Raw genomic sequence first — 25,595 nt, forward strand, 5'->3', positions numbered from 1 at the left:
GCTGGTTAATGGTCCTACAAATGAAGATTGAAAGATTGAAGATGAATGTTATACAAAACAATAAACTTGAAAATATACAAAATTGAATCAGAAAATCACTAGCATCTAGTTTTGTAAGAACTTTTATCAAAACACGTGTACACATTCAAGACTTACATAATCAATAACAGAGATTTTTATCCTTCAACATCACAGATAGCATACTTTGGTAACTAAAAAGTCACTTTTCTATGAGCAATTTTTTCAATCCTGCTTAAATTTGTTGATTGACTGGGATGTTTTCAAACTCAATGACAGAGCATTGAACACTTTCTTACCAATGTAGTTTGGATTCAACTCTTCAAGTTTCAAGTTTGTTTGATGGTGTTCTATTCTAATTAAATTCCTTGGCCGAGTATTATGTTAGTTTAGGTCAGTAATAGTCATCCATCTATCTTTCATTTTGTAGGCTGTCAAATCATGAACATACAGACTTGGTATAGCCTAGTTAATATTCCATTCTTAAGAACAATGTTCTTTGGCTTATCAAACATGAGCCTCAGGATTTTTTTGTGCCCATAAGATATCTAAAGAGTGCCCTGAGCCATCCCAGAGCAGAATTCCATAAGAATTCCACAACAATAGTAAATCTTGAAAGAATACAGTGTGTACAAAAGAGAGCTACACGCACAATACTGGGAAGAAATATGCTGAATCACTGCAAGAACTTCTTTGTTCAACATAATATCCTGACAGTGATCTCGTTGTATATTATGGAGACAATACTAATGGTCTTAAAGACAAACCCTATGCTGAGACGTGAACTTTATGCGCACAATACACGAGCCAGGAATAATATTGACCTTCCTCAACACCGCCTCACAAGGACTGCAAAATCACCAGCCTACACTGGAGCCTTTCTTTTCAATTTGCTGCCGCAATATATCAAAACCACAGCTACTACAAGGACATTCCAGAAAAACCTAAAGACGTACCTCATGACAAGACCCTACAACACAATACGGGAGTATGTTGAAGAACATACAACAGGACACCTGGACTAATCCTGAATACAATTCATGACGACTCCTCGGACATAGGACCCTTGGGAGGACCGAAAAAGTAAAAAATAAGTAAGTACGTAAGAAATCAATGGCTTGTAATAGCCGTTATAGGCCGTGTTGGAATTTGAGGGGTTACTCGATACGGAGGACCGCGATTTTACACATGAGTTCTAGACAAATACAAATAATTAACACTGGCATGCGGCCAATAATTATTTACCTTGCGTTTCAGACGGCGTTGCGATACGGTTCTCACGGAAGTTGTAGGCAGACTGGTTCAGGTGATGACTGCTGGCTGGAGGCTTGCTAAGGGGGAGGGTGAGGGGTGCACTATCGAAATATTATATCTATTGAAACCTTCATCATAGAGTCAGTTCGATTCTCAACAGGCCATCTTAAAGTCTGCATCTTCAACCAAAATCTTCACGAGCCTTGACATGACATAGGCTGCTGAACTCAAGCATTCAAGTAGAGTCCACAAGAGAGGACCAAGTGAGACCCTGATCAACAGCAACCCCTAGAAAGTTGGTGTCCTTAGGAGCGCGATATAGGCTTGATGTAATTAACCTATTTATTTATAATAATCAATACATGTTTTATGCCGCATTTACATGTTAGCCCATTGAAGGTTAATGTTGCCAAGCACCAACGGGAGGTTTGTCAACGCTGGCCTTCATTAGGCACTGGTCACATTGCAGACTAGGTCAGCTTACTGGGCAAGCGACTAAGCCAACATGCAAATGTGGCAATATAAACATAAATATGACTTATCAAAATATATCTAAATTCTTGGTAAAGTGAGTCTTAGCTACAAAAACTTTCTTACAGGAAAAAATACACCAATACCTAACTTATATTTAAAAAGGAAATTGTAGGCATACTTGCTCAATTAAAGTTTTGAACATAAGAAAATATTAACACATTGCTTGTCAAATTAAGTGGTACATACTTACTGTATTAAAGATTCTGAAGATAAGAAAATATCAACACATTGCTTGTCAAATTAAGTGGGCCACACTATCGTCTACACTTTGAAAACTGAATCTTAAAAATTAATACAATTGACTTACGAATTATTTATGATTTTTTATGATGACAATCATTCACATAAACATACCTAAATTTATATTCTAAGCCTCAAAACGTTAAATATCAATTATTTTCATTATCATCAAAACTAACCCAATATAAATATAAAACGTCAGATGCCAAAAACTTCAATTGAATTAGTTAGTCAGAACGTCAGCTGACTTGGGGTGAACACTTTTTCACAAGGAGGAGAGTAGAGTCTCGACGTCACGATTAGTATGACGTCGTGGATACATATATCGATATCCATAGTTGCTTATAATCGATAGTTTAATCTTTAGTCACAGAATACTATGGATTTTTTTTACAGAATTACTGAATGTACTCCGTGGTTTAGCTATATAGCATCGTAGTTGGCAGAGCAACGAATTTCTACAATATTAACATTAAAGAGCTTAAGATCATGTTCATTTAAAGTAGCTTACTTTTTATAGTAAAGTCACTACCGTAGCGATCTTTATTTAGTCTTGTACAAGAATAAAAGATCATTTAAAAGAACAAGATTTGAAGCTTTAAATCTTTTTTCTTTTAAAGTAACTTACTGTAGTGTCTAGCGACCATTTTGTCATGTCAAATATTGTATGGTACCTTTAAGATTTGAAGCTTTTTCATTTTTTGGGTGAAATATTTGATTACCTGGTATTTAATTATTTGGTATGTAGATACGCCTTAAGGAACTCTTAGGTAGTAGCCTACCTACCTAATGAATAAGTTGATTTTATTCTCTTGTGATATTATTTATTCAATTGGGCTTTTTTCAGTAAAGGGTGGTTTGGAATCAACCTAGAACTTTTCATCACTCATAATCACCCTTGCTTTACCAAAGAACAAGCTTATTATTATTAGGATATAAGCTGTTTATTAAATAAAATTAAATGAATTAAAGTGCGTTCTTAATGCGGTAAGAATAGCCTATCTTAATAATTCAAGGTAATAAAAAAATAACAAGTACAGGTAAGCAAAATTAATACAACAGAATAGGGTTACAAAATTGCATTTTTTTTAAATTTCTCATGAAGTCTCTGTAATCTAAAAATTATCCGGACATTAACATGAATGACAAGTAGACAGAAAATTAATCAAGTGTTTTACCAGAGCATGATTCTTAAATTTTAAGGCACTTTCAGCATCATAACATGAACCTTACCAATTTTTTTATCATATCATGCAATTGCCAATCAACAAAGATCAAAATCAAGATATCGTATCGTTGTCAAATCAACAAACTATCGTTTCTAAGCAACTTGGATATCGATATATCTATGACGTCGAGACTCTGCTCTCCTTGTGAAAAAAATTTTCCCTGACTTGGAAGCAAACCATCCTACCATTTTTTTAGCACAAAAAATATCTAATAATAGAGATAGAAATATTATCTAGTTTATATATAATAGGAAAATAGAAAATTCTAAAATTAATTGGCTTTGTGGACTAATTAACCTGTTAGGTTGGTTAAAGTTGGTCACTGCCTTGCTATGTGTGATAACGATATCACAATCATACTGTCCAGTCAACGATATTGATAGAAATAGAAATTTGCCGTCTGCTGTATTTTGAAATTTTCTTGATTTTTACATTTTAATAGCTTTTAATTATCAATATCATTAAAAATACAATTTATGGACTATGATATAAAATATTTACCTGAATCAGTGTATTAATTCAATGAAAGTTTTAAAAATTATAATTCTATCTGACTACAAAGGTACGGTAGGTATCAACTATCAAGAGTTTTGTTTTCGTAAAGGTTATCAATAATAATAAGCCTAATATTATTTATAAATAGTTCTTAAAAGCCAGATAATGCTTAGTCAGTTTTAATGCTTAATATTTTAATGGATCAAAATATTACCTCTACCTTGTTAGTTTTTATAAAATGTAACTGTTAAGTCTACATCAATAAAGTAATATGAAGTAAATAAATTTTAAAACTTACCACTTTCGTTTTCTTGTATTTTGTGCATCTCTCAACAGTTGATTTACTACAGAAAGTGGATTTAAATCCATTTTGTTTTTTAATGCTGAATTTCTCAAATAATAACCTAGTCTGAATATAAGCTCCTATTTATACTTTTCCACACCAATAAGTAGCATTCATTTTTAAATTTCAGATGAATGACAAATATTTAAAGATATCAATGACAGATAATATAAAATTAATGATAAACATTAACGTATCCCATGAACACACTACGTTCTGTATAATTAATGTACAATCAACAATGTACTGCTAGTTTGCTAGAGTAGGTTAGGATCAGCTGACATCAAATAAATAATCAAGTCTGAACCGGCGTGAATCGCTTTTATTTTAACCTCAAATACTGCCATAGATAATCGTTTATTCGTTTTATCAATTAAGTGATCAAAAATAAATTAAAAATAGCATCGCACAAGTTTTTAAGTTTTATTTACCAGGTTTGTTCACCTTAATATAATTCATTTATTCATTTACCTACATTAATTAACCAATGCACAAATCAACCTACATGATTAGAAAAGGACCAACAGTCCTAGGCCAAAACTGTTCCCTTTTCGAATTTTGATAGTAGTAAATAAGCCAATAATTAGCATAGCCTACATTATTCTTCAAATTATCAATAATATCTCTTTTTTGCACTCAACATTTTTTCGTATTACAGTTGCTGAACAAATATTTTTTACAGAATTATTGCCAGAGAAACTTTTGAAAACGCGTCTGTTTCCCGATTTCTCTGTGCAATTAGCCAAGCTCTTAATACACACGGAGATAAATATAATTATTATTGTATGATTAGTATGTCACTCAGGATGTCATGATATTTCTTATTGTTGCTTTACTGTAAAAATTGATATTTTTGAGCCCGAATGGAAATGGTGTGTTGATTACACAGTAAATACTATATTACTAAAAAACAATTATTAAAATAAAAAAATTTAAGATTTCTACAATAAAATGAGGAGCTTGAAATAATCGTGACTATATTATGTTTTGTAACTTTTCTTTTTTCTTTTCTTTTTTGAAAAAACGTCACTGAAAATAAATATGGTACCTATTTAGTAAATATTCACCCCAAAATGAAAATTTTTTGAAAGAGTGCATTTTTTATGATTAAAACTATGTCTTAGGTGGAAATGTGTAATGACAAACTTTGTATGACAATAATTGTTTATTGTTTTATAATAAATTATTTATTGTGATTCAAGTCCCGTTGAATCCCGTTGATAGGGTCTCTGTCATTGATTCAATTTTTCTTCCTTCTGTGACCAGTCACCAGTGTATATAGGCCTACTTGATAGACATTGTTGGTTAACAAAAGTTTGAAAATTTACACGTGTCTCAAGATGACCTATCAAAGAGACAGACAAATCTTATCCTTTTTTAAAGAATAGAGAGGGAGGTGAATCAGTTTCTCTAGGAGCACTTTCTTGAACACTTTTTCATCCAGCTCTCGCACCTGTAGTGGAAGTCTATTGAAAAATAGGTAATCATTGATGGTAACCATTCTATGACCGTTTTAACAAAACCATCATTACGAGGCCCAGTCATGACTCCTGAATATCCTGAGTTACCTTTAATATCAGAATATTTTTGTATGTTTCCATCTTCACAAACTTGTACACGAAACCCTGTTTTCGCGACACAAGAAGCCCTACCACTACCACCTCAGGAAGGGGTAGAGGAAGGATTTTTAATGTAGGTACTCGTATGTAGCCTATCAAAAACTTATGCATTGTAATTTTGATATAATTGACCTAATGGAGATTCTTTTACAATATTGGAAAAATTGTTGCTCACACCTACAATAAATTTCTACAAACGTTTCACTTCATTCTTATACTAAAGCTGAGTTTACACAGGAGTTAATAACAAAAGTTTTTAACATTTTTGTTAGTAACTGATGTTAATAACAAGAGTCATTAACTTATGTTAATGATATTTTCTTTAATAACAATGAATTTTCTATTAAAAGCACGAGTTATTAACTTTTATTAAGATAATTTTTTGACGATTTAGTCAAACTGATAACTTTTTGTTAATAACTCGTGTTATCAACTCTAGTGTAAACGCAGCTTTACTTCATACTTTTCTCCTTAGTCATGACCAGAGCTCTGGATTGACTGTGTCTGGAAGTGGACCTGACATAGTGCTTGTTATAGTATTGATTTATAAGTTATGTCAGAAATAACACTTATTTCATATGTCACAACATATAATAAAATATATGTTCTGCACGTTTTTTAAGATGGTCCCTCATTAAAAGCATCACAGTTTCAAATTGTGTTTTTGTTGGCCTCAAAATATTCTTGTACAGCGTAGAATGGTGACTCCACTAACCTCTTCTTATTTCGTCTCCTGAAGCACCCGATGTCCAGGCTCCAAATTCAGCATTATATATCCTCAGGGCTAGCACCGGAAAACAATCCTTCTTCTTGCTCAGCCTGCAAAATGGAACATCTAATATCACTCTTCCTCTGGTGTTTAGGAGTGTTTATCAGCTCTGCTTGCCAGCAAGTGATTGGTTTCTCTTGCATGACTCACTCAGGAAGCAGAGGTTGTACTTGAGTCCGTACAAATATAAAAATAAGAGTGCTTTTCCCTCAGGATGAAAATGTTCAACTTTGGTTGCTCTTATGAGATTCATATACTTGTCAATATCAGTTTAATAGGAAGCTTTAATGTTATAGACCCATTTGAGAAATGTCAGTTTTAAGTGAATAAAGCAATGTCACTGTAGGATAGTACTTGTTTCTGTAATTTTAAAACAATTTCAGTTTAATATTTAGTTGTACATTCAACATTTTTCAAAAATTGATCCTTTACAATATGAGGCTCTTTGTTTTACTTCCTCCCCTTCTCTAAAATTCACTTTACCTTCGCCTTTTTCACCTCTTCCTGTTTTCTCTCTTTTAAGGGATCTTCACATTACTTTATGCTACGTTTCCGGAAGACGTAGCAGTCCCATCACCCAACATTGAAAGCTACATCAGCATTCACATCCCGTTCACAATCAGCGTGGCGTAGTTTTCAGTGTTGGGAGATAGGACGGCACGTCCTCCGAAGACGTATTTCAGTGTAGCGTAGCGTAATGTTAAGATACCTTTGAACTTCTTATTTTTAACGTTCCTGCGCCTCGTATTCCTCGTCTACTTCATCTTCTTCCCTTACCCTTCTTTCTTCTTCTCCTGCACTCGATTAGTTGGTTCATTGGTTGATTGGTTTTTACTACTCATTTAATTGACTGATGTTTATTCATAACTGTATGATTGAAGGGCCGGGCAGTGCCGTATGATGCCACAAGATGGCGGCAGTCAAGCGATGGCTAGTGGCGGAACCAACATGGCGTCAACTGTTTCCTGCTCAACTGCAGCTGCTAGCCGGAGTAAGCGAGTGAGCTGCGCAGAGGGAACTGCGCATCACCCGCATCAACTGTTCCACAACAACAGCTTCCGATCAGAGCTGGCTGATACTGAGACTGTGCTGCCGGCTGCCGTTAAGTAAGTGTAAAGCACACAGGGACAATAGTAGCTGTTGCAGGAACGCGCAATTTGAAATGGCATGTTCATTTACGTTCCGGACATTTTCAATTCCGCGTCTCCGCGGCAGCTACTTTGTCTCTGTGATCAGGATGCTCAACTGTAAGTGAAAAAATTTGTGATGATGTTTCTATGAAATCTTCTCTACGTAGAGACTGACCTTCAGTTTCATCTATCATCCGGACTGAGGGCCGATACCTCAAATTTGACCAAATCATGATTTAGTATTTAGCATTTTAGGTCCATAAAGTGATCATAATGACCACATTGCCTCGCCAAAAAAATGAAAACTAGAAAGGAAGCCGATAAAAGCTAGTTACAACAAAAAGTCAAAAATATGAACTTACCAGCATGTTGTCCAACATAAAGAACTCACTGATGGAATACAATGGGTTCCAGCAATATCCTCAGCGCACCCTGAAATCGCCTGTTCGATATATCTCTTGCTGTTATTGGTAGCTTGTCTTGTAGATAGGTGGGCAAAGCCAGTTCGTGTCCTGCTCAGCCTCTGATAAGATACATTCAATCTGTGGCTCCCTCTTGTATTATATGCATGAAATCTCATCTACATTCACATGGGTCCTGCAAAGTGCATGCAAAATATAGAGAGCAAGATACTGTGAGTATCCTCTCTCTAACAAAGAGAGGACGACAATGAGACAATCTGTCAGTCTCTCAGATGACCCGCAAGGCTGATACCAATACTGAAATAGCCAATAGTATTGGGCCTTCCCCAATCATTTTAATGGATTTCGTTTTGTCTATCATTTAATAAATAATTTTGAGTTCCATTTTTTCGGCCTCCAGTTTCGGTTGACGGATCAGATTGAAAACCAATCTCAAGACCGAGAATATAAAATTAGTTATTACGTGGTCCACACGTGCGAGAGATCAACCTTCTATTCGGATGACAGAATACGTTGAATTTCTGCTGGACAGAAAGATAGAAAGTGATGGTTACGAGAGTGATCATCATTGACAATCATTGAATCTCAAGCCCTGCACTCCAATTAATTTTTGCTCTGCTGGGCAGAATAGAAAGTGTTCACACATGTTCAGTCCGCCAATGTGTGAACGTTACCATAAGAACCGATTCTATTCTCTCTTTGTCATAGATTCATTTCTGCTTTACTGGAATGAAATACAATTTTCTTAAAAACAGAAACATTGGTTTTTTAGAGGTAAGTTATAGGAGTGTGATGATAATTTTTGAGCCGTTTTCCAATGAATCTGTGCTCTGCTGGGCAAAAAGAGAATACCATGGGTTTTTATGAAAGCGTTTACACATTTGAATTCTGCCAATGTGTTAGTGTGATCGCTCCCAACAGTATTCTTTTCCCACGCTGCAGAGCAGAAATACATTGGAGAACAGATCTGTAGTGTTACAATTAGCTATAATGTACTTTACTTCACTTTTCTTGTTTGTCACAATAATTATTAAACTGCATTAAGGGAGCAACGATGCCGCAGTATATGACACGTCAAAGTTTAATCTAATATCTACCATCCTTCATATTTCAACACAACAGATTTCACATAACACATATTAATCAAACATTAATCAACAAGGAAGTCTGCTAACCTGTAAGGACACAATACAATAAGGAATTACCGGAGTGTTTTTTAACTCCTTCAAGCCATCAATTTCTCTTATGTGAGATGGGATTGAATTAAATATTTTCATTCCCATATAAAACGGGCCAGTCTAAGGTGTGGGTAAATAAAACCTCTAAATCTTGTATTATGGGGATGACTCACCTGGTTCTCCTCATACATTCGTCTATTTTTAAAAACGAAGATTGCTAAATCTAATATATAAATAGCAGGAGCCGTCAGCAATCTCTTATCTTTAAAATAAGGTCTGCAAGAACGCATTTCATTAATCTTATAAATTATCCTAATGGCTTTCTTCTGCAGTATGAATATTCCATTATTCTCTATACTTTTTCCCCAAAAAATTACTCCATATCTTATAACTGACAGAAAATAAGCGTGATATACCATATTTCTCTTGTATAGAATATCTCCATCAATAGAATTGGTTTCCCTTGATATTCTTCAATTTATTCTTCTATTACTCGTTCATCCTCCTCCTTCTTCTTGAAAAAATTATACCTCTTATCTTACTTCATCTTTGTCCTTGTTTTCTTTTTCTTCACCAATACAATCCATATTTCTCTTTTTTGTTCGTTTCGTTCCCTACTACATTTTCCACTCTTTTTTCATATAATAATTAAATTGTCTTGTCCTTTTCGGCTTCACTTTCTTTTCTGATTTATCTTATTCTCTCCTCCTCGTTCTTTCGTTCACATAATTTTCCACTAATACTTCTTCATGTTCTTCTACTTTATTTCCTTCATGTACCATCTCCTTTTTTGTTTTTTCTTTCTCATTCACGTACCGTACTCTTCTTATACCTTATCCTATACTATTAAACGAGCAATTTCTGTTTATATGTTTGTATTTCACCGGATCTCGAAAATGGCTGTAACGATTCTCACGAAATTCAGAACATAGTAGGCTTATAATATAAAAAATCGATTGCACTAGGTCTCATCCCTGGGAAAACTCGCTGAAGGACATTAAAAGGATAATTATTATTCATCCTTGGAAAAACAACTGATAATAATTATTTCGTCGTCTCCTGATGATGGAAGTGAGTGAGCGAGTTCATGTGTGTGGGACTATGCCAATTTTTTTGACTCAGCTGTTGAACTTTAGTAATCATTCAATCAGGTACTTAGTGCCAGTTGCAAAAAAGCCGGGTTATTTTCAATCCTAATTAATTCCAGTAGATCCATCTTTTTGAAATGGTCTTCTCTGATTTGGTTCACGTGAAATTAATCAATATTAAAATTTATCCGGCTTTTGTGCAACCGGGCCTTTGTGAGGGAAATTTTTGCATTCATCTGGGAATTAATCTCAATTTACTGTAATTAGATAGAACATTTCTGTATGAACTATCAATTTTATTATAATTTCTTCTTTCGTAATAATTTTTTGTGCTTTTGTACTCCATAGCGAAGCTCGGTCCCCATATTACTTATTATACTTGTGATTGTAAAACAATTAATTTGTTTTCAGGGCACGGCTCTCAGACCTATTCTATCAGATTGAGAAGGAATTCGAATCTCTCTACTCTGAAAACTTGAGTCGTAAGTACAGTATTATAGTATTATGGGGTGATACAAGTGCTATAATCCCTAACCTCTAAGATTAAGTCGTATAAAGGTTACATCCCTGTAGAGAGATTCACGTTATAGTCAGCACCTGAAGAAACATTTTCCTGCCATCATTTTCTGTCATGACAAAGCAAATAGCTCCATCCTTCTCTAGTTCCGCACCGTTGCCAAATCGTTTGTAGGCTTAGAATAAATATATGTAACTACCAGAATATGTCACCTCAATATTATGAAAATATATAATTGAATCATGATAAGAATTTTTCTCATCATCATCAGTATTCTACCCCAGGGCAGGTCCATACATGATTCCTCCTCAATTCCTTACTCTCCTGTTCTATTCTCTTTAGCATGAAGTATTTTCTATTTTCATGAAGATTTATTCTATTGACGAATTTAATAGTATATTTGTGATGTAACTGATCATAATTAACATGAATCAACAATTAATATTACATCAGATACGGTCTGATATAATATAGTGGTCAGATATGGCTTGAATGATTGCTAACCACTATAGAAGGCTGTGGAAAAATAAAAGTTGTCAACTATGCCGTCCTATAATTTGAATTGACTCAAAAACGTGAATCTTACTATAGCTTCAAAACTAATGAGGTCCAGCTTTACATTCTCCATTTTCTTCTTCAGTGGTTCAAACACTTATCATTAAACTTATTTATTGCTAAAAATAGGCGAAAATACTTTTCTCTTCAATCAGTAAAAAAAAACAATAATTTATTTAGCAATATGCAATTTTGATTTTCAAGTATATTATTCTGATCATATTACCGCCAATGATGAATGCCTTCCAAAATGAAATTCACTTGAGACTTGCTAAATTCCCTATAAGCCCAATGCTTCCCATTCGAACAATGCTGACGATCAAAAGTGAATATCACTACTACTGTAGTAGCTGCTACATTTGAATTCTTCGCTCATTTTAATATTCATATCAATATTATTCAATGAATTTCTAATAAGACCGCCGTTTCAGTACCTGTAAGAACCAATAAAGGATTTTTGATTGATTGTCAGAATTGACTATTTGATGTTATATTCATGTAATCGATCTTGTCTATTTATTTTGGTAAATTGTCAATTAATTTACTTTTATTTTTTCAGTTCAAGAAAAAATAGATGCACTGAACGAAAGAGTGGAGCGTGATTCAGTGGCTGTTGACAAACAGGGAGTCGATGCAACAGATTTCGATGCTGCTTCCTCCAAAGGATTCTCAAAACATAAATGTAAGTTATGCTTCAAGTTTTATAAAATTAAAATATTAGAATTTACTCCACTATCAAATAGTGTAAATGTTATAAGAAAAAAATAAAAAAATGATCTTAATATCAATACAATAAAATAATCATTCTATTATTTCATTTTTCACTACTGAACTAATTTGTTATTTTATTCAATTATATAAAGTGAGTTATACGATTGATACAATTGAGTTATATGAGATTTAATTATACACTAATGTCCGTTTTCACCAAGCTCGGTCAAGACATTTGAACATGGTTGTCGAATCAGTTACGGTTCAAAGAATGACTGGAACATAAATTATGATTTCCATGGCGATTATTTAATATTTCTAAATCCAATGAACACTTGTAAAACGTTTGACCATGTGCAAACCATGCTTGATCAAGCTTTACCATGTGCAAATGTTTTGACCGATGATTTTGAAACGGGTCATTAATAATAATCTATTCATTTGTATTTATCACAAAAGAAGACTATAGTGAAATTCACGTTTTTAAGTCAATGAAAATAATAGGACGGCGTAGTTAACAATCTCCTTTCTCCATCGCCTCTATAGTAGATAGTAATTTGTGATTCGAGTTTTTACTGTATGTCTGTTATAATATTTATTGATGATTCTTGTTCATAATGAACTATTATATTCCAAATATATTCACAAATTAAAACTTTTTTTGATTTAATATTATGCACTTTCATAATTAAGATGATATATTCTGCTAGTTGATTATATTTCTTTATATCCTATAAACGATTTGGAAATGGTGTAGAGTTGGAAACGGATTGAGTTATCTGTTTTGTCTAATGACAAGACAAGCAAACCAATGAAGATCAGATGCAGCCCTAAAACGTTCATTCCACCATATAGGTAGTTGAGCCCTATTCCGAACAGAATATCTCTCAAAAGTGAGGCTTTACAAAGTTGAGGAAAAGAGCATTTTTGTGAAATCATTTTGTTTGGTTGTGGACCAATTTATAATAATAAAGGAAAGAATTGGATTATACACGTGTGGGCTGGAAATTCACGAATGACGCATCATCACGTCTGAACTACTCAACTGATCAACTTGAAATTTTGCATATAGATTCTTTATTTTTTGAGGATGGTTATAGACCTATTTTAAATTCTTCAAGGCTTCAGTATGTCAAGTTTTCAGTTTGTCAAGTTTTCAATTGGACCCTTGCGGAGCACGGTTTACCTGCTAGTCGGTAATAAATAGAAGGTATTGATCTAATTGTTTGCATAGTGATTGTGAGACTAGTGTAGTGTAGAGTGATTGTACCAGTGTGAACGAGTGTTGAGAGATAATAATAATAATATCGAGTGACCTGGCTGGCTCAGAGTTTTCAGGTCGCAACTAATTTCAGGGCCTCTGACATGACCTAACGACTTCTTTTTAAGCAGCCGGGACCGACTGTTGAGAGATAATTGCCTTAGAGATGTGAGTTTAGTTTCAATAATTATTTTGTGATATAGCTTAAGCATAGAAATATAATCCACTTACAATTAGTACATTATTTATTGATTTTTTTATAAATCTGTAATTCTTCTGTGAAACAATAGATTCAATTCAATTGAGATTTGTTGTTGTTGTTTGAGTGACAGGCTCGTCGCAGAAGCTGAAAACGGCGCACAAGCTGAAGGCGCAGACGAGCAAGATAGTGTCGAGCTTCAAGGCGGCGACGGTGACGTGTCAGCTGGTGCGGGAGTTCCGGGGGCACCGCGACGGCGTCTGGGAGGTGGCCGTGTCTCGCACCGCGCAATCCGTCATTGGCACCGCGGCCACAGGTCAGCACTTATTATCAGCTGCAAATTATATTGAAAACACAAACATGTCAAATATCACAACATCTCACCAACACTGTGTATAGAAGAAGCTATTCAGCATTAATATTTTTTTAAGAGCTGAAGAATTATTTTTCTGAGTTTGTAGCACAGGCTGCAATAGAAAGTTGGATTCATTTTTTATTACGGATGATGCTCATATGAGCTTTTGCTTGTGCGTGAGTAATGGGAAGTGTGAGGGTGAGTTATGAATTGATCAAACGTCCATGCCTAATCGATGGGATTCGACGGGATTCGAACACCAAATTAATTTAATTTAACCACAATTTTTAATTTCATTTATATTAAAGTTTTGTGAAGTGTAAACCCTTCTCTGCCTTGCGACTGCCTTCTGTAGTGGAAAGCTGATACCGGTATATCTTATGTAATATCAACTGTTCATTCTTGTTAAAAGTAATCATTTATTTGAGAAAATATATTTTTCAATGATTAAATAATAAATTTTCATAGTTGAGATTAAATATTTCATTAATTAATTATTGCATGTACTACATTGTTAAAAAAACTATCTGGCACCAACCAAAGCTAGAAAAGGATGGCGCTATCTGCTTTGTCGAATGATAGACAAGGATAGCAACACCAATGTTAATCAAATACTGCCATTATAATATCGTGGACTTCACTTTGGATGTATGTGATGTAAAATTAAAAAATGAACTGTAATTTCTATGAATATGGACTCTGTATGGATACAGATTATAATCCATTCACTGTTTAGTGAAGAAGGAGATTAGGAGGAAAAGGAAACGGATTCAAGGAAAGAGGAGGCGAAGGATAAGTGTTGAAGAAGGGAAAGAAAATATAAAAGCAGAAAACTTGGGCATCACTATTAGTCCAGGCGCTGGCTTACATTGAGCATACATGAGAGAGGCAGAGAATTTGACTTGGGATTATTGTTAGGGGGTCTTTAGTGTATATGAAACTCGATGTCGTCACGTCCCAGGGTGGTCGACAGATTGGTGGTGGAGGGGGGGTAAGTTGTAAAAAACGCGCGCTTATAAAATCGCCTGTCCTACAGTTACTATTCATAGTACAGCTTTGAATTTTCCTCAGTATTATGTACACATAACTGGCTTTCAATGTGGACCTCTACATTTTTGCGATAAACCGCATAGTTTTTCCGTAAAAAATGAAATATCTCGAAAAATGTATTTTTTTATCATGGACTTTTTGTTATTTCTCGAATATTCAAGTCGTTAGCCGACTTAGAGGAAAAGGTTCCCAATAAACGTTATAGGCCGTTTCTTCCTGAATCTAATGATATATATAGTTGTGCGGTTACGATCATAGATGCGGCGATGGGAGGGGGATAAGTAGCACTGTTACGCTGCGGCGCGGTCCTCCCCCATGATTAATGCACGTAGTGGCCTGTCTATCTCATCGCTCCTACTATTCTATGCATTCAAATTATGTTTTTCAGGAACGCTATCTTATGTATTTTTGATCGCTGAACACGATTTTTCAACTCTCAAGCCTCAATAATTGATAATTCTCATCATAATATACAAATTATGTTCATAATTACAAACTTCATCTCATTCTGCAATGAAACTAAGAAATGACTGTTTGAAATAAACGAAACTTGGGTCTCAAGAAATATATTAAGATAGAATAATGATAATATTTATATGTGTTCATGTTTTATTGTTTTTATTTCAAATAAATTTATTGTGATGTGCTGCAGGCTAAATTATTAATTACACACTGGTCACGCTTACTTGATATAGTGGTCAGTTAATTTTCAAGAAAGGTTTGTGGAATTTCTTAGTTCTTTATGGTGGAAATGGAATTCATGATTCATTCATTATCATAATAATTATAATATTATCATAATAATTCAGTTTGTCGTGAACTTTCGAGAAATTATATCCAATATAATAATAGATATGTGTCAAATCAAAATGAAATGAAATTTTAAATATTCATTCAAATTATTTCTAACAGTATTATTATAATGGTATTTCACCAACTTTTGATTGATTCATCCATTATGGTATTCCCGTTCAGACTGTTTTGAAATGGTAACAAGTTATTCAGTATCAAAATTTGGGAATAGAATAGTTTTGTAAAGTGCAATCACAACCTATACAGGTGACAAAGGGGGTTTTGCAGGGGGACTCTTTGAGCCCACTCTTATTTGCATTGTACATATCGGACATGGAATCGTTTTTTAAACAGAGGGGATTGAGTGGCCTGCGACTTGGAAGGGATCATGATATTTTAATGCTGCAATATACAGACGATATCGTCATTTTTGCAGACAATATTCTAGATACTAGAATTAATAAAGTTCGTTGTTTGTTCGAATTTAGCGAATCACTGGGGTTAAAAATAAACTATCATAAGACAAAAGTAATGCCATTCCACAAGGGACGTCTTAGTAAAATGGGGAGTATTCATGTCAGGGGGGGGGGAATTGATTTTTGCAAGGAATATAATTATCTGGGAGTAGTTTTTCAGTCATCAGGTGGTTTCAAAAATATGTGTAGTAGAGCATTAAATAAATCTAAAGTAGAGACCGCTGCACTTATGAATACCTTATCAAAGCTCAAATCTGATACTTGGGAGACTAAGACAAGGTTATACGAATCTATCGTGATTCCAGCTATGCTCTACGGAGCTGAAATTTGGGCGCAGGTCATGGAAGAAGCATTAGAGAAGGCTCAATTGTTCTTTTATAGAAGAGTACTGTTACTGGGGCGGGCTTCACCAGGATGGACAGTTTGGTTGGAAATTGGTCGACCTCATTTAAAATTCTATATATTCAAGTTGGCTCTATTATGGCTCATGAAAATTCTAAATATGTGTGAGTCTAGGTACCCGTACGTTTGTTATAGAGTTCTTCTGGAAGCTAAGTTTGGGGAACGAAATTGGGTTACCCACGTGAAATCTTGGCTTTACACATTGAACTTTGGTCAAGTCTGGGGAAATGATGGTTTTTGTAGGGTTGATCTCACAAACAACTGCAAGCGTTTATTGGATGATTATAGGACACATATTAGGAATGAAGATGCCCAACATGCGTTCGCATCGCAGAGCTGTGGCATGTATTGGAGAATAAACCCTAATTCAGAAATGTCAGAATTGTTGTCATGTAGGATTCCGATTAATGTTTCAAGATGCGTGACTCAGCTCAGAATTCCTACTGTCTTGGGAACTATACTCAACTTTGGTAGTAGAAGATATTTACTTGACATTAATAAAGCCTGCCCATCTTGCAACACTCAGAATGAGTCTTTGAGCCATTTTCTATTGAGCTGTGGAGTATATCAGAATGTAAGAGAACGGTACATTGCGACGTATGTATATAATATTGTGGACGATAGAGATAAGATTATAGTTTTACTTTCAAATTTCTCAAGGCAAAAAATATTAGATATCCATTCATACACTGTGGAATCATTAAATAGAAGAGGATATGCTGTGGTGTGCCATAATTGATGAATTTGCTATGTGCCATTTTTTAGTGTACAAGTAGCATCGTTACCTGATAATGTTATTGATCCGGGATCATTTATTCTGTTTGTTATACACAGTCTTTATTGTGTTGATGTTACAAATTGTGCTTCTGTGATTATCAATTTTTCTTTCTAGTCTGCTCTGTTTTTCATGTTTTTATAATATATTTACTTGTTATTGATGTTCGTGTGCAACTCTTTGTATAGGGCATGGCCCTTATGACAAATAAAGATTTCTATTCTATTCTTTATAGAGATCGATGTTGTTAAAGGCTTCAATTAAATATACAAATTTCACATGGTGAATTTTTAGTTAGTGGTTAACGGTGTCAATCTTGTTTATAGGAGCAGCCTATTTAACATCTATTTTATTAAGATATGTCTCATACACATGGTATCATAGTACAAAAGTTCACATCTGTTTTATGAAATAAATGTGTGATATATTGTGGATTGCAGACCACTCGGCGTGCATTTGGAGCGTGGAGAGCGGAAGATGTCTGCTGCGTTACCTGGGCCACTCGGGGTCAGTGAACTCGCTACGCTTCCACCCGACCAGGGACCTAGCCCTCACTGCCAGTGGCGACCAGAAGGCACACGTCTGGCAGGCCGCTGTCAACCTAGAACTGCAGGTTAATATATTCTACGATTCATGTCAAACTGGCAGTATTATTATTCATTTTCTAACAAATCTATATATATAAAAGCGAAATGGCACTCACTCACTGACTGACTGACTGTCTCACTCACTCACTCACTCACTCGCAGAACTAAAAATTTACCGGACCAGAAACGTTCAAATTTGGTAGGTATGTTCAGTTGGCCCTTTAGAGGCGCACTAAGAAATCTTTTGGCAATATTTTATCTCTAAGGGTGGTTTTTAAGGGTTTCAAGTTCGTCTTTTAGCATGTATATTCTTCTTATTCTCTTAATTATAATTGAAAAATGTCCATACCATATGTTAATATAGAACTATAATCTAGAGAGAGTACCTCTTCGAAACAGTTGTTAACTGGTAACTAAATTAATAATTTTGTCAGGTTGGCATTAAGTTGAGTTGACTTTGTTAGGTTGGCACCAAGTTGAAGATTGAAATGCATTTATCGCGGAAAAATTGATTGGGTACTGCTACTTCAACCATAGTTATTCCTAGGAATATTATATTACTAGCCGTCAGGCTCGCTTCGCTCGCCATATCCGTTTAGTCTGGACGCCTGACTGGATCGTCCTAACATATGATCCTCCTACAAATGAAAATGCAGGCAAGCGAAGCGAGCCTGCTGATCTCATTCTTGGACGATTCAGCCGGGGGTCCAGGGGGCGGAGCCCCCTGGCTAGAAGGATATGGCGAGCGAAGCGAGCCTGACGGCTAGTCATACTATATTATTGCGAGAGGACTACAGACTCAACTCAAAACTGTCTATCTCCCAAATTTTCAGAGATAATAGTCATATTTTGATAGAAAAGTTAACAGTTGGATAAAAGTTTTCAAAAAAAATGTTTCACTTTTCTAAATTATTGTTGAGTCCAATTTTCACTCCTAAACAACATAAAATACTAGAATTTTCAATTTCCATGGTTAAAAATTACTATTCCACTAACTATAGCTAAGTGTAATCCACTTTATTACTGTACTTATCTATTATAATTTTAGTTTTAGATTTTTATTATTCATGTACAGTGCTATTTAGTTTTTATACCACTTTGGGTCTCATAAGATTCAGTAGGAATTGTATAAATAAATGAATGAATAGATAAATAAATAAGTATTCTAATCTAATAACTATTCAATATTAGTTGAATGTTATGCATTGTAGTCTGTAATGAGGTTTACGTGTTAAAATCAGCACCTGATTAACATTTGTTTGCTATCCTTGCCCGTCATTTGACAAAGCAGATGGCCCTATCCTTCTCCAACTTCGCAAAATCGTTTGTAGGCCTTGTAAAAATGATAAGTAAATTCCAGAATATTTATGTCAGTCTTAAAAATTATTATTAAATCATAAAAAGATTGAATCATAAAAGATTTTTGTTTGACTTTTTATTGGTAAATTTCTTGCTGAATATGATCCTCTTGACTTGAAATTGACCATTACTAACAAGAATCAACAATATATATTATATCAGATATACTGGTATGACTTAAATCACAACTATCCACTACTGCGGGTGGTGGAAGAAGATTTGTGGTAACTATGCCTTCCTATCATTTCCATTGACTACATAACATGAATCTCACTACAGAGCTCTGGGCCCAATACATAGACATCGTGCATTTTATGTAAGATTCGTGCAACCGTGGCGACATTTATTGTAATACCAAAGTCACATTTATCAAAAATTTTAAATTTCTTCCACTGTGATTAGAATTTCATAATATATCACAATATCTCAACAGTTAGAGAAACTGTGGCTACCTTAATTTATACATTGTGATAGAAATGTTCTGTCATTTCAATTTCCGATAAAACATAAGTAAAGTTAAATTAAACTCTCAGACTCATGCCGAAGTTGTATAATATGGTTTTATAGAATCCATGAATAGGGGGTTAATTTGACATCATTTTTGAGAAACCACTGAAAAAAGTTGACTGCTAAGCTCATATCCAACCAGTGAGTCACTGGTCAATTAACCTTGACCATTATTATTACTCTTTTTTCTTCTTTTCCACCCTTTAAAAGGGTTACAATGGACCTAAAAAACCAGATATTATCAGTCCATAATCAAATTCATTTATTTGAATAATACAGATTAATAAAATAAATATTCTAAATAAAAAAATACAAAACTACAATCTGTATAGTTCTGATGCAATTTGAACTGAAGTTGTAATAACTGAAATAATGTTGCTGTTTGTGTTGGTTACAGAAAGCTAGCTCATCGGATGAAGAGGGATGTGGCCCCTATGGCGATGATGGTGGTGGAGAGGGGTTGGACTTCATGGATAAGGTAATATAGGGATATCATTTAGACTTCAATCATGGATTATAAGAACAGGCTTTTCCTGATGAGTATTACAGTCTCTCATGTGACCTTGGCCATGAAAACTAAATCTATCAAAGTTGGGTCAACTGTGAAGTGATTTTGAAGTCTAATGAAGGTATTTCAACATACTCTTAAATATTAGGGAATTTTCTGTTTGATACAAATACAAAAAAATACAATCTTTGAAATAAAACTTTCATCAAAGATCAAACTGAAAGATACATTCTAAAGCACGTGTTAATAATAATTTGAATGCCTATTCCCAGTTACAGGCCCAGCCTGGTAATCCAACGTAGGCAAATGAACACCAGTGAAATTCAGCGCTGGCAAACGACTCATTCACACTCTTGCGCTGATCAACATTGGCCTTCATTGGGCCAACATGTAGATGTGGCATAAATCATTTTACAATTTCTACATTCTTAAATATTCAAACTGTTTGTTACTATCTATTCTTTGTTTGTAATTTGACAGCATCAGCCGCTTTGACAGAGATACCGTTCTCCCACTGACCGATTGTCGGCCGATACTCACAATTATCCTCCGAATTTGCTCAGAATGAGATGTTGGTGAGAATTAGCAATCAGAGGGAAGTTCTGAGTTCCGGCTGACAATCTTTGTGTGAAAACGGCCATTTGCTCTTCCATTTATAGAATACTCAATATCCTGGATGAGGAAGAACAATAGATATAGAAATAGCCATTACCTAAATTCAATACTTACTCTCTATACTATTCAATGCTTCAGTATCACATAATTTTACTGTTCCATACGTCACGTGTTTTTTAGTTCTATGTAAGTTATTGATAGTATAAAGAATAGAGATATTATATCAGTTAGCATATTACAAATCAGAAAGAAATTAATGTTTATCTGAAATCAAGATAAATGTACTTACAAAAGGTATAATATAAAACCAATCAAAAACGTAGCTTCAAACCATAGTACTCCAGCAGTAATGAAGATTGAAAATAAATTATAGTGATTGAAGCATGGGGAAGCCACTACAACAAAAATGATCCTCCCAAATTTATTATACTCTTACATGTATGTGACATCAATCAGTACCTGCTATAATACTACCTATAGGAAGTCCTATATAGGAATTCCTGCATTGATCAATCACTTTTTTTATTCTACGCTCATTAACCATTTCTCTTCAACCAAGGGGAATCTATTACAGAAAAATTGTTCTCCACAAATTTATAATATTCTTACATGTAGAAGACATCAATCAATCACTTTATTTAAGATGTACAATGTACATGTCTATGTTTGTACATCAAATTCGTCAAATATTTCTGGGTTATTGTTAACTGCTATTGGATTGTCGATTTATCTTTGATGTATGAATAGTGTTCAAATTGTTGATTAATTGCCATGCATATGAGTGAGATAATGATAAAATAAAAAGAGATACAGTATTCTTTTGTAGTAGTATACAACCACTTTTACTTCTTAAAAAAACAATAACAGCTCATAAGAATCCCCCGGACGGATTTAATCCATAGGGTGAATTTCAAAAAATGTTATATTAAAAACTATTGTTGTATATTATCATAGTTGTTCAAAAGCATTGCCGGCGCACAATTTTTTTGCCGGTAGTACCATATTGCAATATTGATAATATTTATTTTATTAATTGTATGGCAAATAAATGAAATTTAATATTCATGTTCATAATAAAGGCAATTCTTCTTATTATTTTTTTAGTTAACTTTTCATACTCATAAGAAGTTATTTTTTTCAAGAAGTAAAAGTGGTTCAATACTATAAAAGTGTACTATATTTCATCATTGAAATGTAGCCCCGGATGGAGAATATTGACTTGTAAGATAATATGCGGAAGAAGGAAAGCTTGAGGGTGATGATGAATGATGCAGGTGCCGTCGCTGCGTACGCCTGTGTGTGAGCTGCGCGGCCACAGCAGTGTGGTGATAGCGGCCGACTGGCTCGCGCCCAGTGGCGACCACCTGGTCACGGCAAGCTGGGACAGGACGGCTGCTCTCTGGGACGCGCAGACTGGCGAAATGCTCCACACACTTGCTGGTATGTTACAATGCTCCACACACTTACTGGAATGTTACAAGTCATACAATTAATCTGTAGTCGCTTAAAGATAAGATAGCAATATCGGGGCACTGAGCTCCGCTCTGGAGTACAAAAGCAAATAAAATTTATTACGAAAGAAGAAATTATGATATATTTATAGTTCATACAGAAAGGTTCTTTCTAATCACAGTGGAATAAGATTAATTCCCAGAGGAATGCAAAAATTTCTCTCACAAAAGCATCTTGAATTTTAATCCAAATCAGAGAAGACCATTTCAAAAACATAGCTTATCAGACTGGTTCTACTGGAATTAACCAAAATTAAAATTTAACCGGCTCTTGTAAAACCGGCACTGATTGAATGATTACAAAAGCTCAACAGCTGAGTCATAATTTTGTCTCAGTTCCACACACATGCACTCGCTCACTCACTTCCATCATCAACAGAAGACAAAATTTCCAGCTGTTTTTCCAAGGAAGTATTTATCCTTTTAATGTCCTTCAGCGAGTTATCCCAGGGTTGAGACCTAGTGCAATCGAATTTTTATATCATAAACCTAGTTTCTTCCAAATTTCGTGAGAATCGTTAGAGCCGTTTTCGAGATCCGGTCACATACAGATATATAAACATCTAAACATATAAACAGAAATTGCTCGTTTAATAGTATAGGATAAGTAGATATCCAATGGTATAGGTATCTATTTGTTCCAAATTTCAAGCCCATTACTATCGACTACTGTCTATTATTACTGTTTTGTTGGGGTAAGAGTGTAAGAAGGGCACAGTATGAGAGACTACCAGCGTCAAATAGTTTCACAAAAAATAACTATCAGCTTGAGTTAACAGCGGAAATCGGAGCATAATAGCCTTCTTATACTATATTTTCTGTATGGTAGTAGTCAAGTAGCATTACAGAATATTTATCTCGCGCCTCTCCCGTGTTTCGGATGGACACGTTATCCGTCTGCCTAAAAAACAGTGTTTAGGTCATGTGAGAGGCCCTGAAATTGATCAGTTGCTACCTGAAAACTCTGACACCAGACCTGAGCCAGCCAGGTCACTCCATATTATTATTATTATTAGTAGTAGCCAAAACACGTCACTTCCACCAACGAAGGTTCCAATCGGCTACTATAGTGATATTCACGTTATAAAGTTATTATATTGATAGTTTGATAGACAAATTGAACTTTTAAGAAATATATTATATTGTAATTTATATATGATAGGATGATTTGTTGATGTAGTGTATTTTGTTCTATTTTGCTGATGTAAACAATAAAGCTCGTTTGATTATATTTGAAGTCAGCACATGATTTAAGTTGGCTTGTTATCTTTGTCTGTCATGTCACAAAGCAGTTAGCTCTATCCTTTTCTATCTCCGCACCGTTGCCAAATGATTTGTAGGCTTTGAAGAAATATAATGAACTATCAGCATTTCAAACCTCAATTATTAAAATGTATTATTGACTCATGATATTTATTGGTGAATATAATGTATGTGAGTATAAAATCAGTTATTTATTTATCTATTAATTACTTTGTTTTAGGTCACGACCAGGAGTTGACGCATGCGTCTGCACATCACTCGCAGCGGCTGGTTGTGACGTCATCACGCGACACCACTTTCCGACTGTGGGACTTCCGCGAGCCCATTCACTCTGTCTCCGTATTCCAGGGACACACCGAGTGAGTATTCCCACTCACTATCACACGAAACCATTTTCAACATTCAATGCAATCAATGAAAAATGTGTTTCTCAGAAAAATTGTTATTTAATGTTGTTTTCCATCACGAACTGCTTACTATTTAATCACTATGTTTGTTATTAAATAGAACTAATAGCATCAAATTTCTTCAATAAATTTGTTTTGATTTGTTCAATTCTTTTTTATTTTGCAGGACAGTAACGAGTGCTGTGTTTACCAAGAGAGAAGACAAAGTTGTGTCTGGATCTGATGACAGGACAGTCAAGGTTGGTAGTATTCATTCATAAATTATTATGCTTTCTTGATCCATTCCAAACTGCGATGTATAAATGTACTATTTTGTCGTTTATTTCATTAAATAATTAACTGTATGTCGGTGTTCAAATTACAAAATAGTGTGTTATAAATAAATCATATTCAATGCAAGTGTCATGAACGGACTGGTTCTGTTCCTACTACTAAAACATACATTAGTTCACAATAATAGTTTAGAATAGTTGAAAAATTTGACTAACAACAGTATATTGGACCCATCAAGAAACTTCATAATCATGATTTGCGATTGATTATTGATTATAGTTGATGGCTACTTATACCACACGACATCATAGCTCTTGTATTTTAATAAAAACAATATAAAAATCTTGAAGTACCCTTTATTTTTAAAAACTTTAAAATAGTTCAACAACTAGTTTCGACCTTTAGGTCATTTTCAAGTTGAATGACCTAATGGTCGAAACTAGTTGTTGAACTATTTTAAAGTTTTTAAAAATAAAGGGTATTTCAAGATTTGTATATTGTTTTTATTAATTTATTGAAAGTAGCCCATGTGAATTAAGTGTTTTTTTCTTGTATTTTGTATTGTATCCTTAGGGTGTGATCACATTGAATATGTGCAAGTGAGCGTTGAATCATACATGAGCCGAAAATAAAAATTGAAACTCGTTGTGAATGTCACTGCTCACATTGAACGCAACCAGCAATTGTAAGCGTTCAGTATTGTTCTTTCCAGATTTTGTTTCTCATCTGCACTCTTAGAAATCCATAACCAAGCTTGCACTTGCACATACAGAGTGAGTCATATGTATGGGAACCCTTCAATAAGTTGTAACTTTCAGGATAAGTTATTGGACAAATTCTCTACCTCATCACATACAACTGAATTTCAACCCCTCATAAGAGGGTGACTTAGGAGTTGTAAGTCTAATATTTTAAATGTAAACACCCATTGTGTGGTACATCATTTTAAAGGCCTTTTTAAAACAAGAAAGATAGCATCGATAAAAATGTTCTATGAGGGGTTGAAATTCAGTTGTACGTCAAAAGGTAGAGTATTTGACCAATAACTTATCCTGAAAGTTACAACAGTATTATATCTACAATAGTCTCCAATTTATAGAAGGGTTCCCGTACATATAACTCACACCGTATACGCTTTCAATATGATCACACT

General features: G+C 34.4%; 2 protein-coding genes across 10 annotated transcripts in view; one reads left to right on the forward strand and one right to left on the reverse strand.

Annotated features, from left to right (window-relative positions):
- LOC111052517 (ubiquitin carboxyl-terminal hydrolase 4) overlaps nt 1-4,348 on the reverse strand; it is a 56,312-nt gene extending 51,964 nt beyond the window's left edge. The window contains exon 1 of one of the 3 annotated variants that reach the window (XM_022339227.2): nt 4,069-4,348. In XM_022339227.2, the coding sequence (XP_022194919.2) occupies nt 4,069-4,139 (71 nt within the window). In that variant the 5' untranslated portion in view covers nt 4,140-4,348. Of the gene's footprint in view, nt 1-1,996; nt 2,280-4,068 lie in introns of those variants that run through there. The other 2 variants (XM_039425882.1, XM_039425880.1) reach the window with 2 other exon arrangements.
- The window catches only part of LOC111052518 (WD repeat-containing protein 37), a 30,143-nt gene continuing 8,178 nt past the window's right edge, over nt 3,631-25,595 (forward strand). For 2 of the 7 annotated variants that reach the window (XR_005571067.1, XM_039425883.1), the window contains exons 1-10: nt 3,631-3,842; nt 7,383-7,607; nt 10,731-10,801; nt 11,951-12,073; nt 13,690-13,878; nt 17,853-18,025; nt 20,263-20,343; nt 22,263-22,428; nt 23,983-24,121; nt 24,336-24,408. Coding sequence is in view for 5 of the 7 variants with exons in the window: in XM_039425883.1 (XP_039281817.1) it covers nt 7,399-7,607; nt 10,731-10,801; nt 11,951-12,073; nt 13,690-13,878; nt 17,853-18,025; nt 20,263-20,343; nt 22,263-22,428; nt 23,983-24,121; nt 24,336-24,408 (1,224 nt within the window). In the remaining 2 variants the exon portion in view is untranslated. Of the gene's footprint in view, nt 3,843-4,413; nt 4,548-7,382; nt 7,608-10,730; nt 10,802-11,950; nt 12,074-13,689; nt 13,879-17,852; nt 18,026-20,262; nt 20,344-22,262; nt 22,429-23,982; nt 24,122-24,335; nt 24,409-25,595 lie in introns of those variants that run through there. The other 5 variants (XR_005571068.1, XM_039425884.1, XM_039425886.1 and 2 more) reach the window with 4 other exon arrangements.

This window comes from Nilaparvata lugens, chromosome 4 (genome assembly GCF_014356525.2).
Source record: "Nilaparvata lugens isolate BPH chromosome 4, ASM1435652v1, whole genome shotgun sequence".
NCBI lineage: Eukaryota > Metazoa > Arthropoda > Insecta > Hemiptera > Delphacidae > Nilaparvata > Nilaparvata lugens.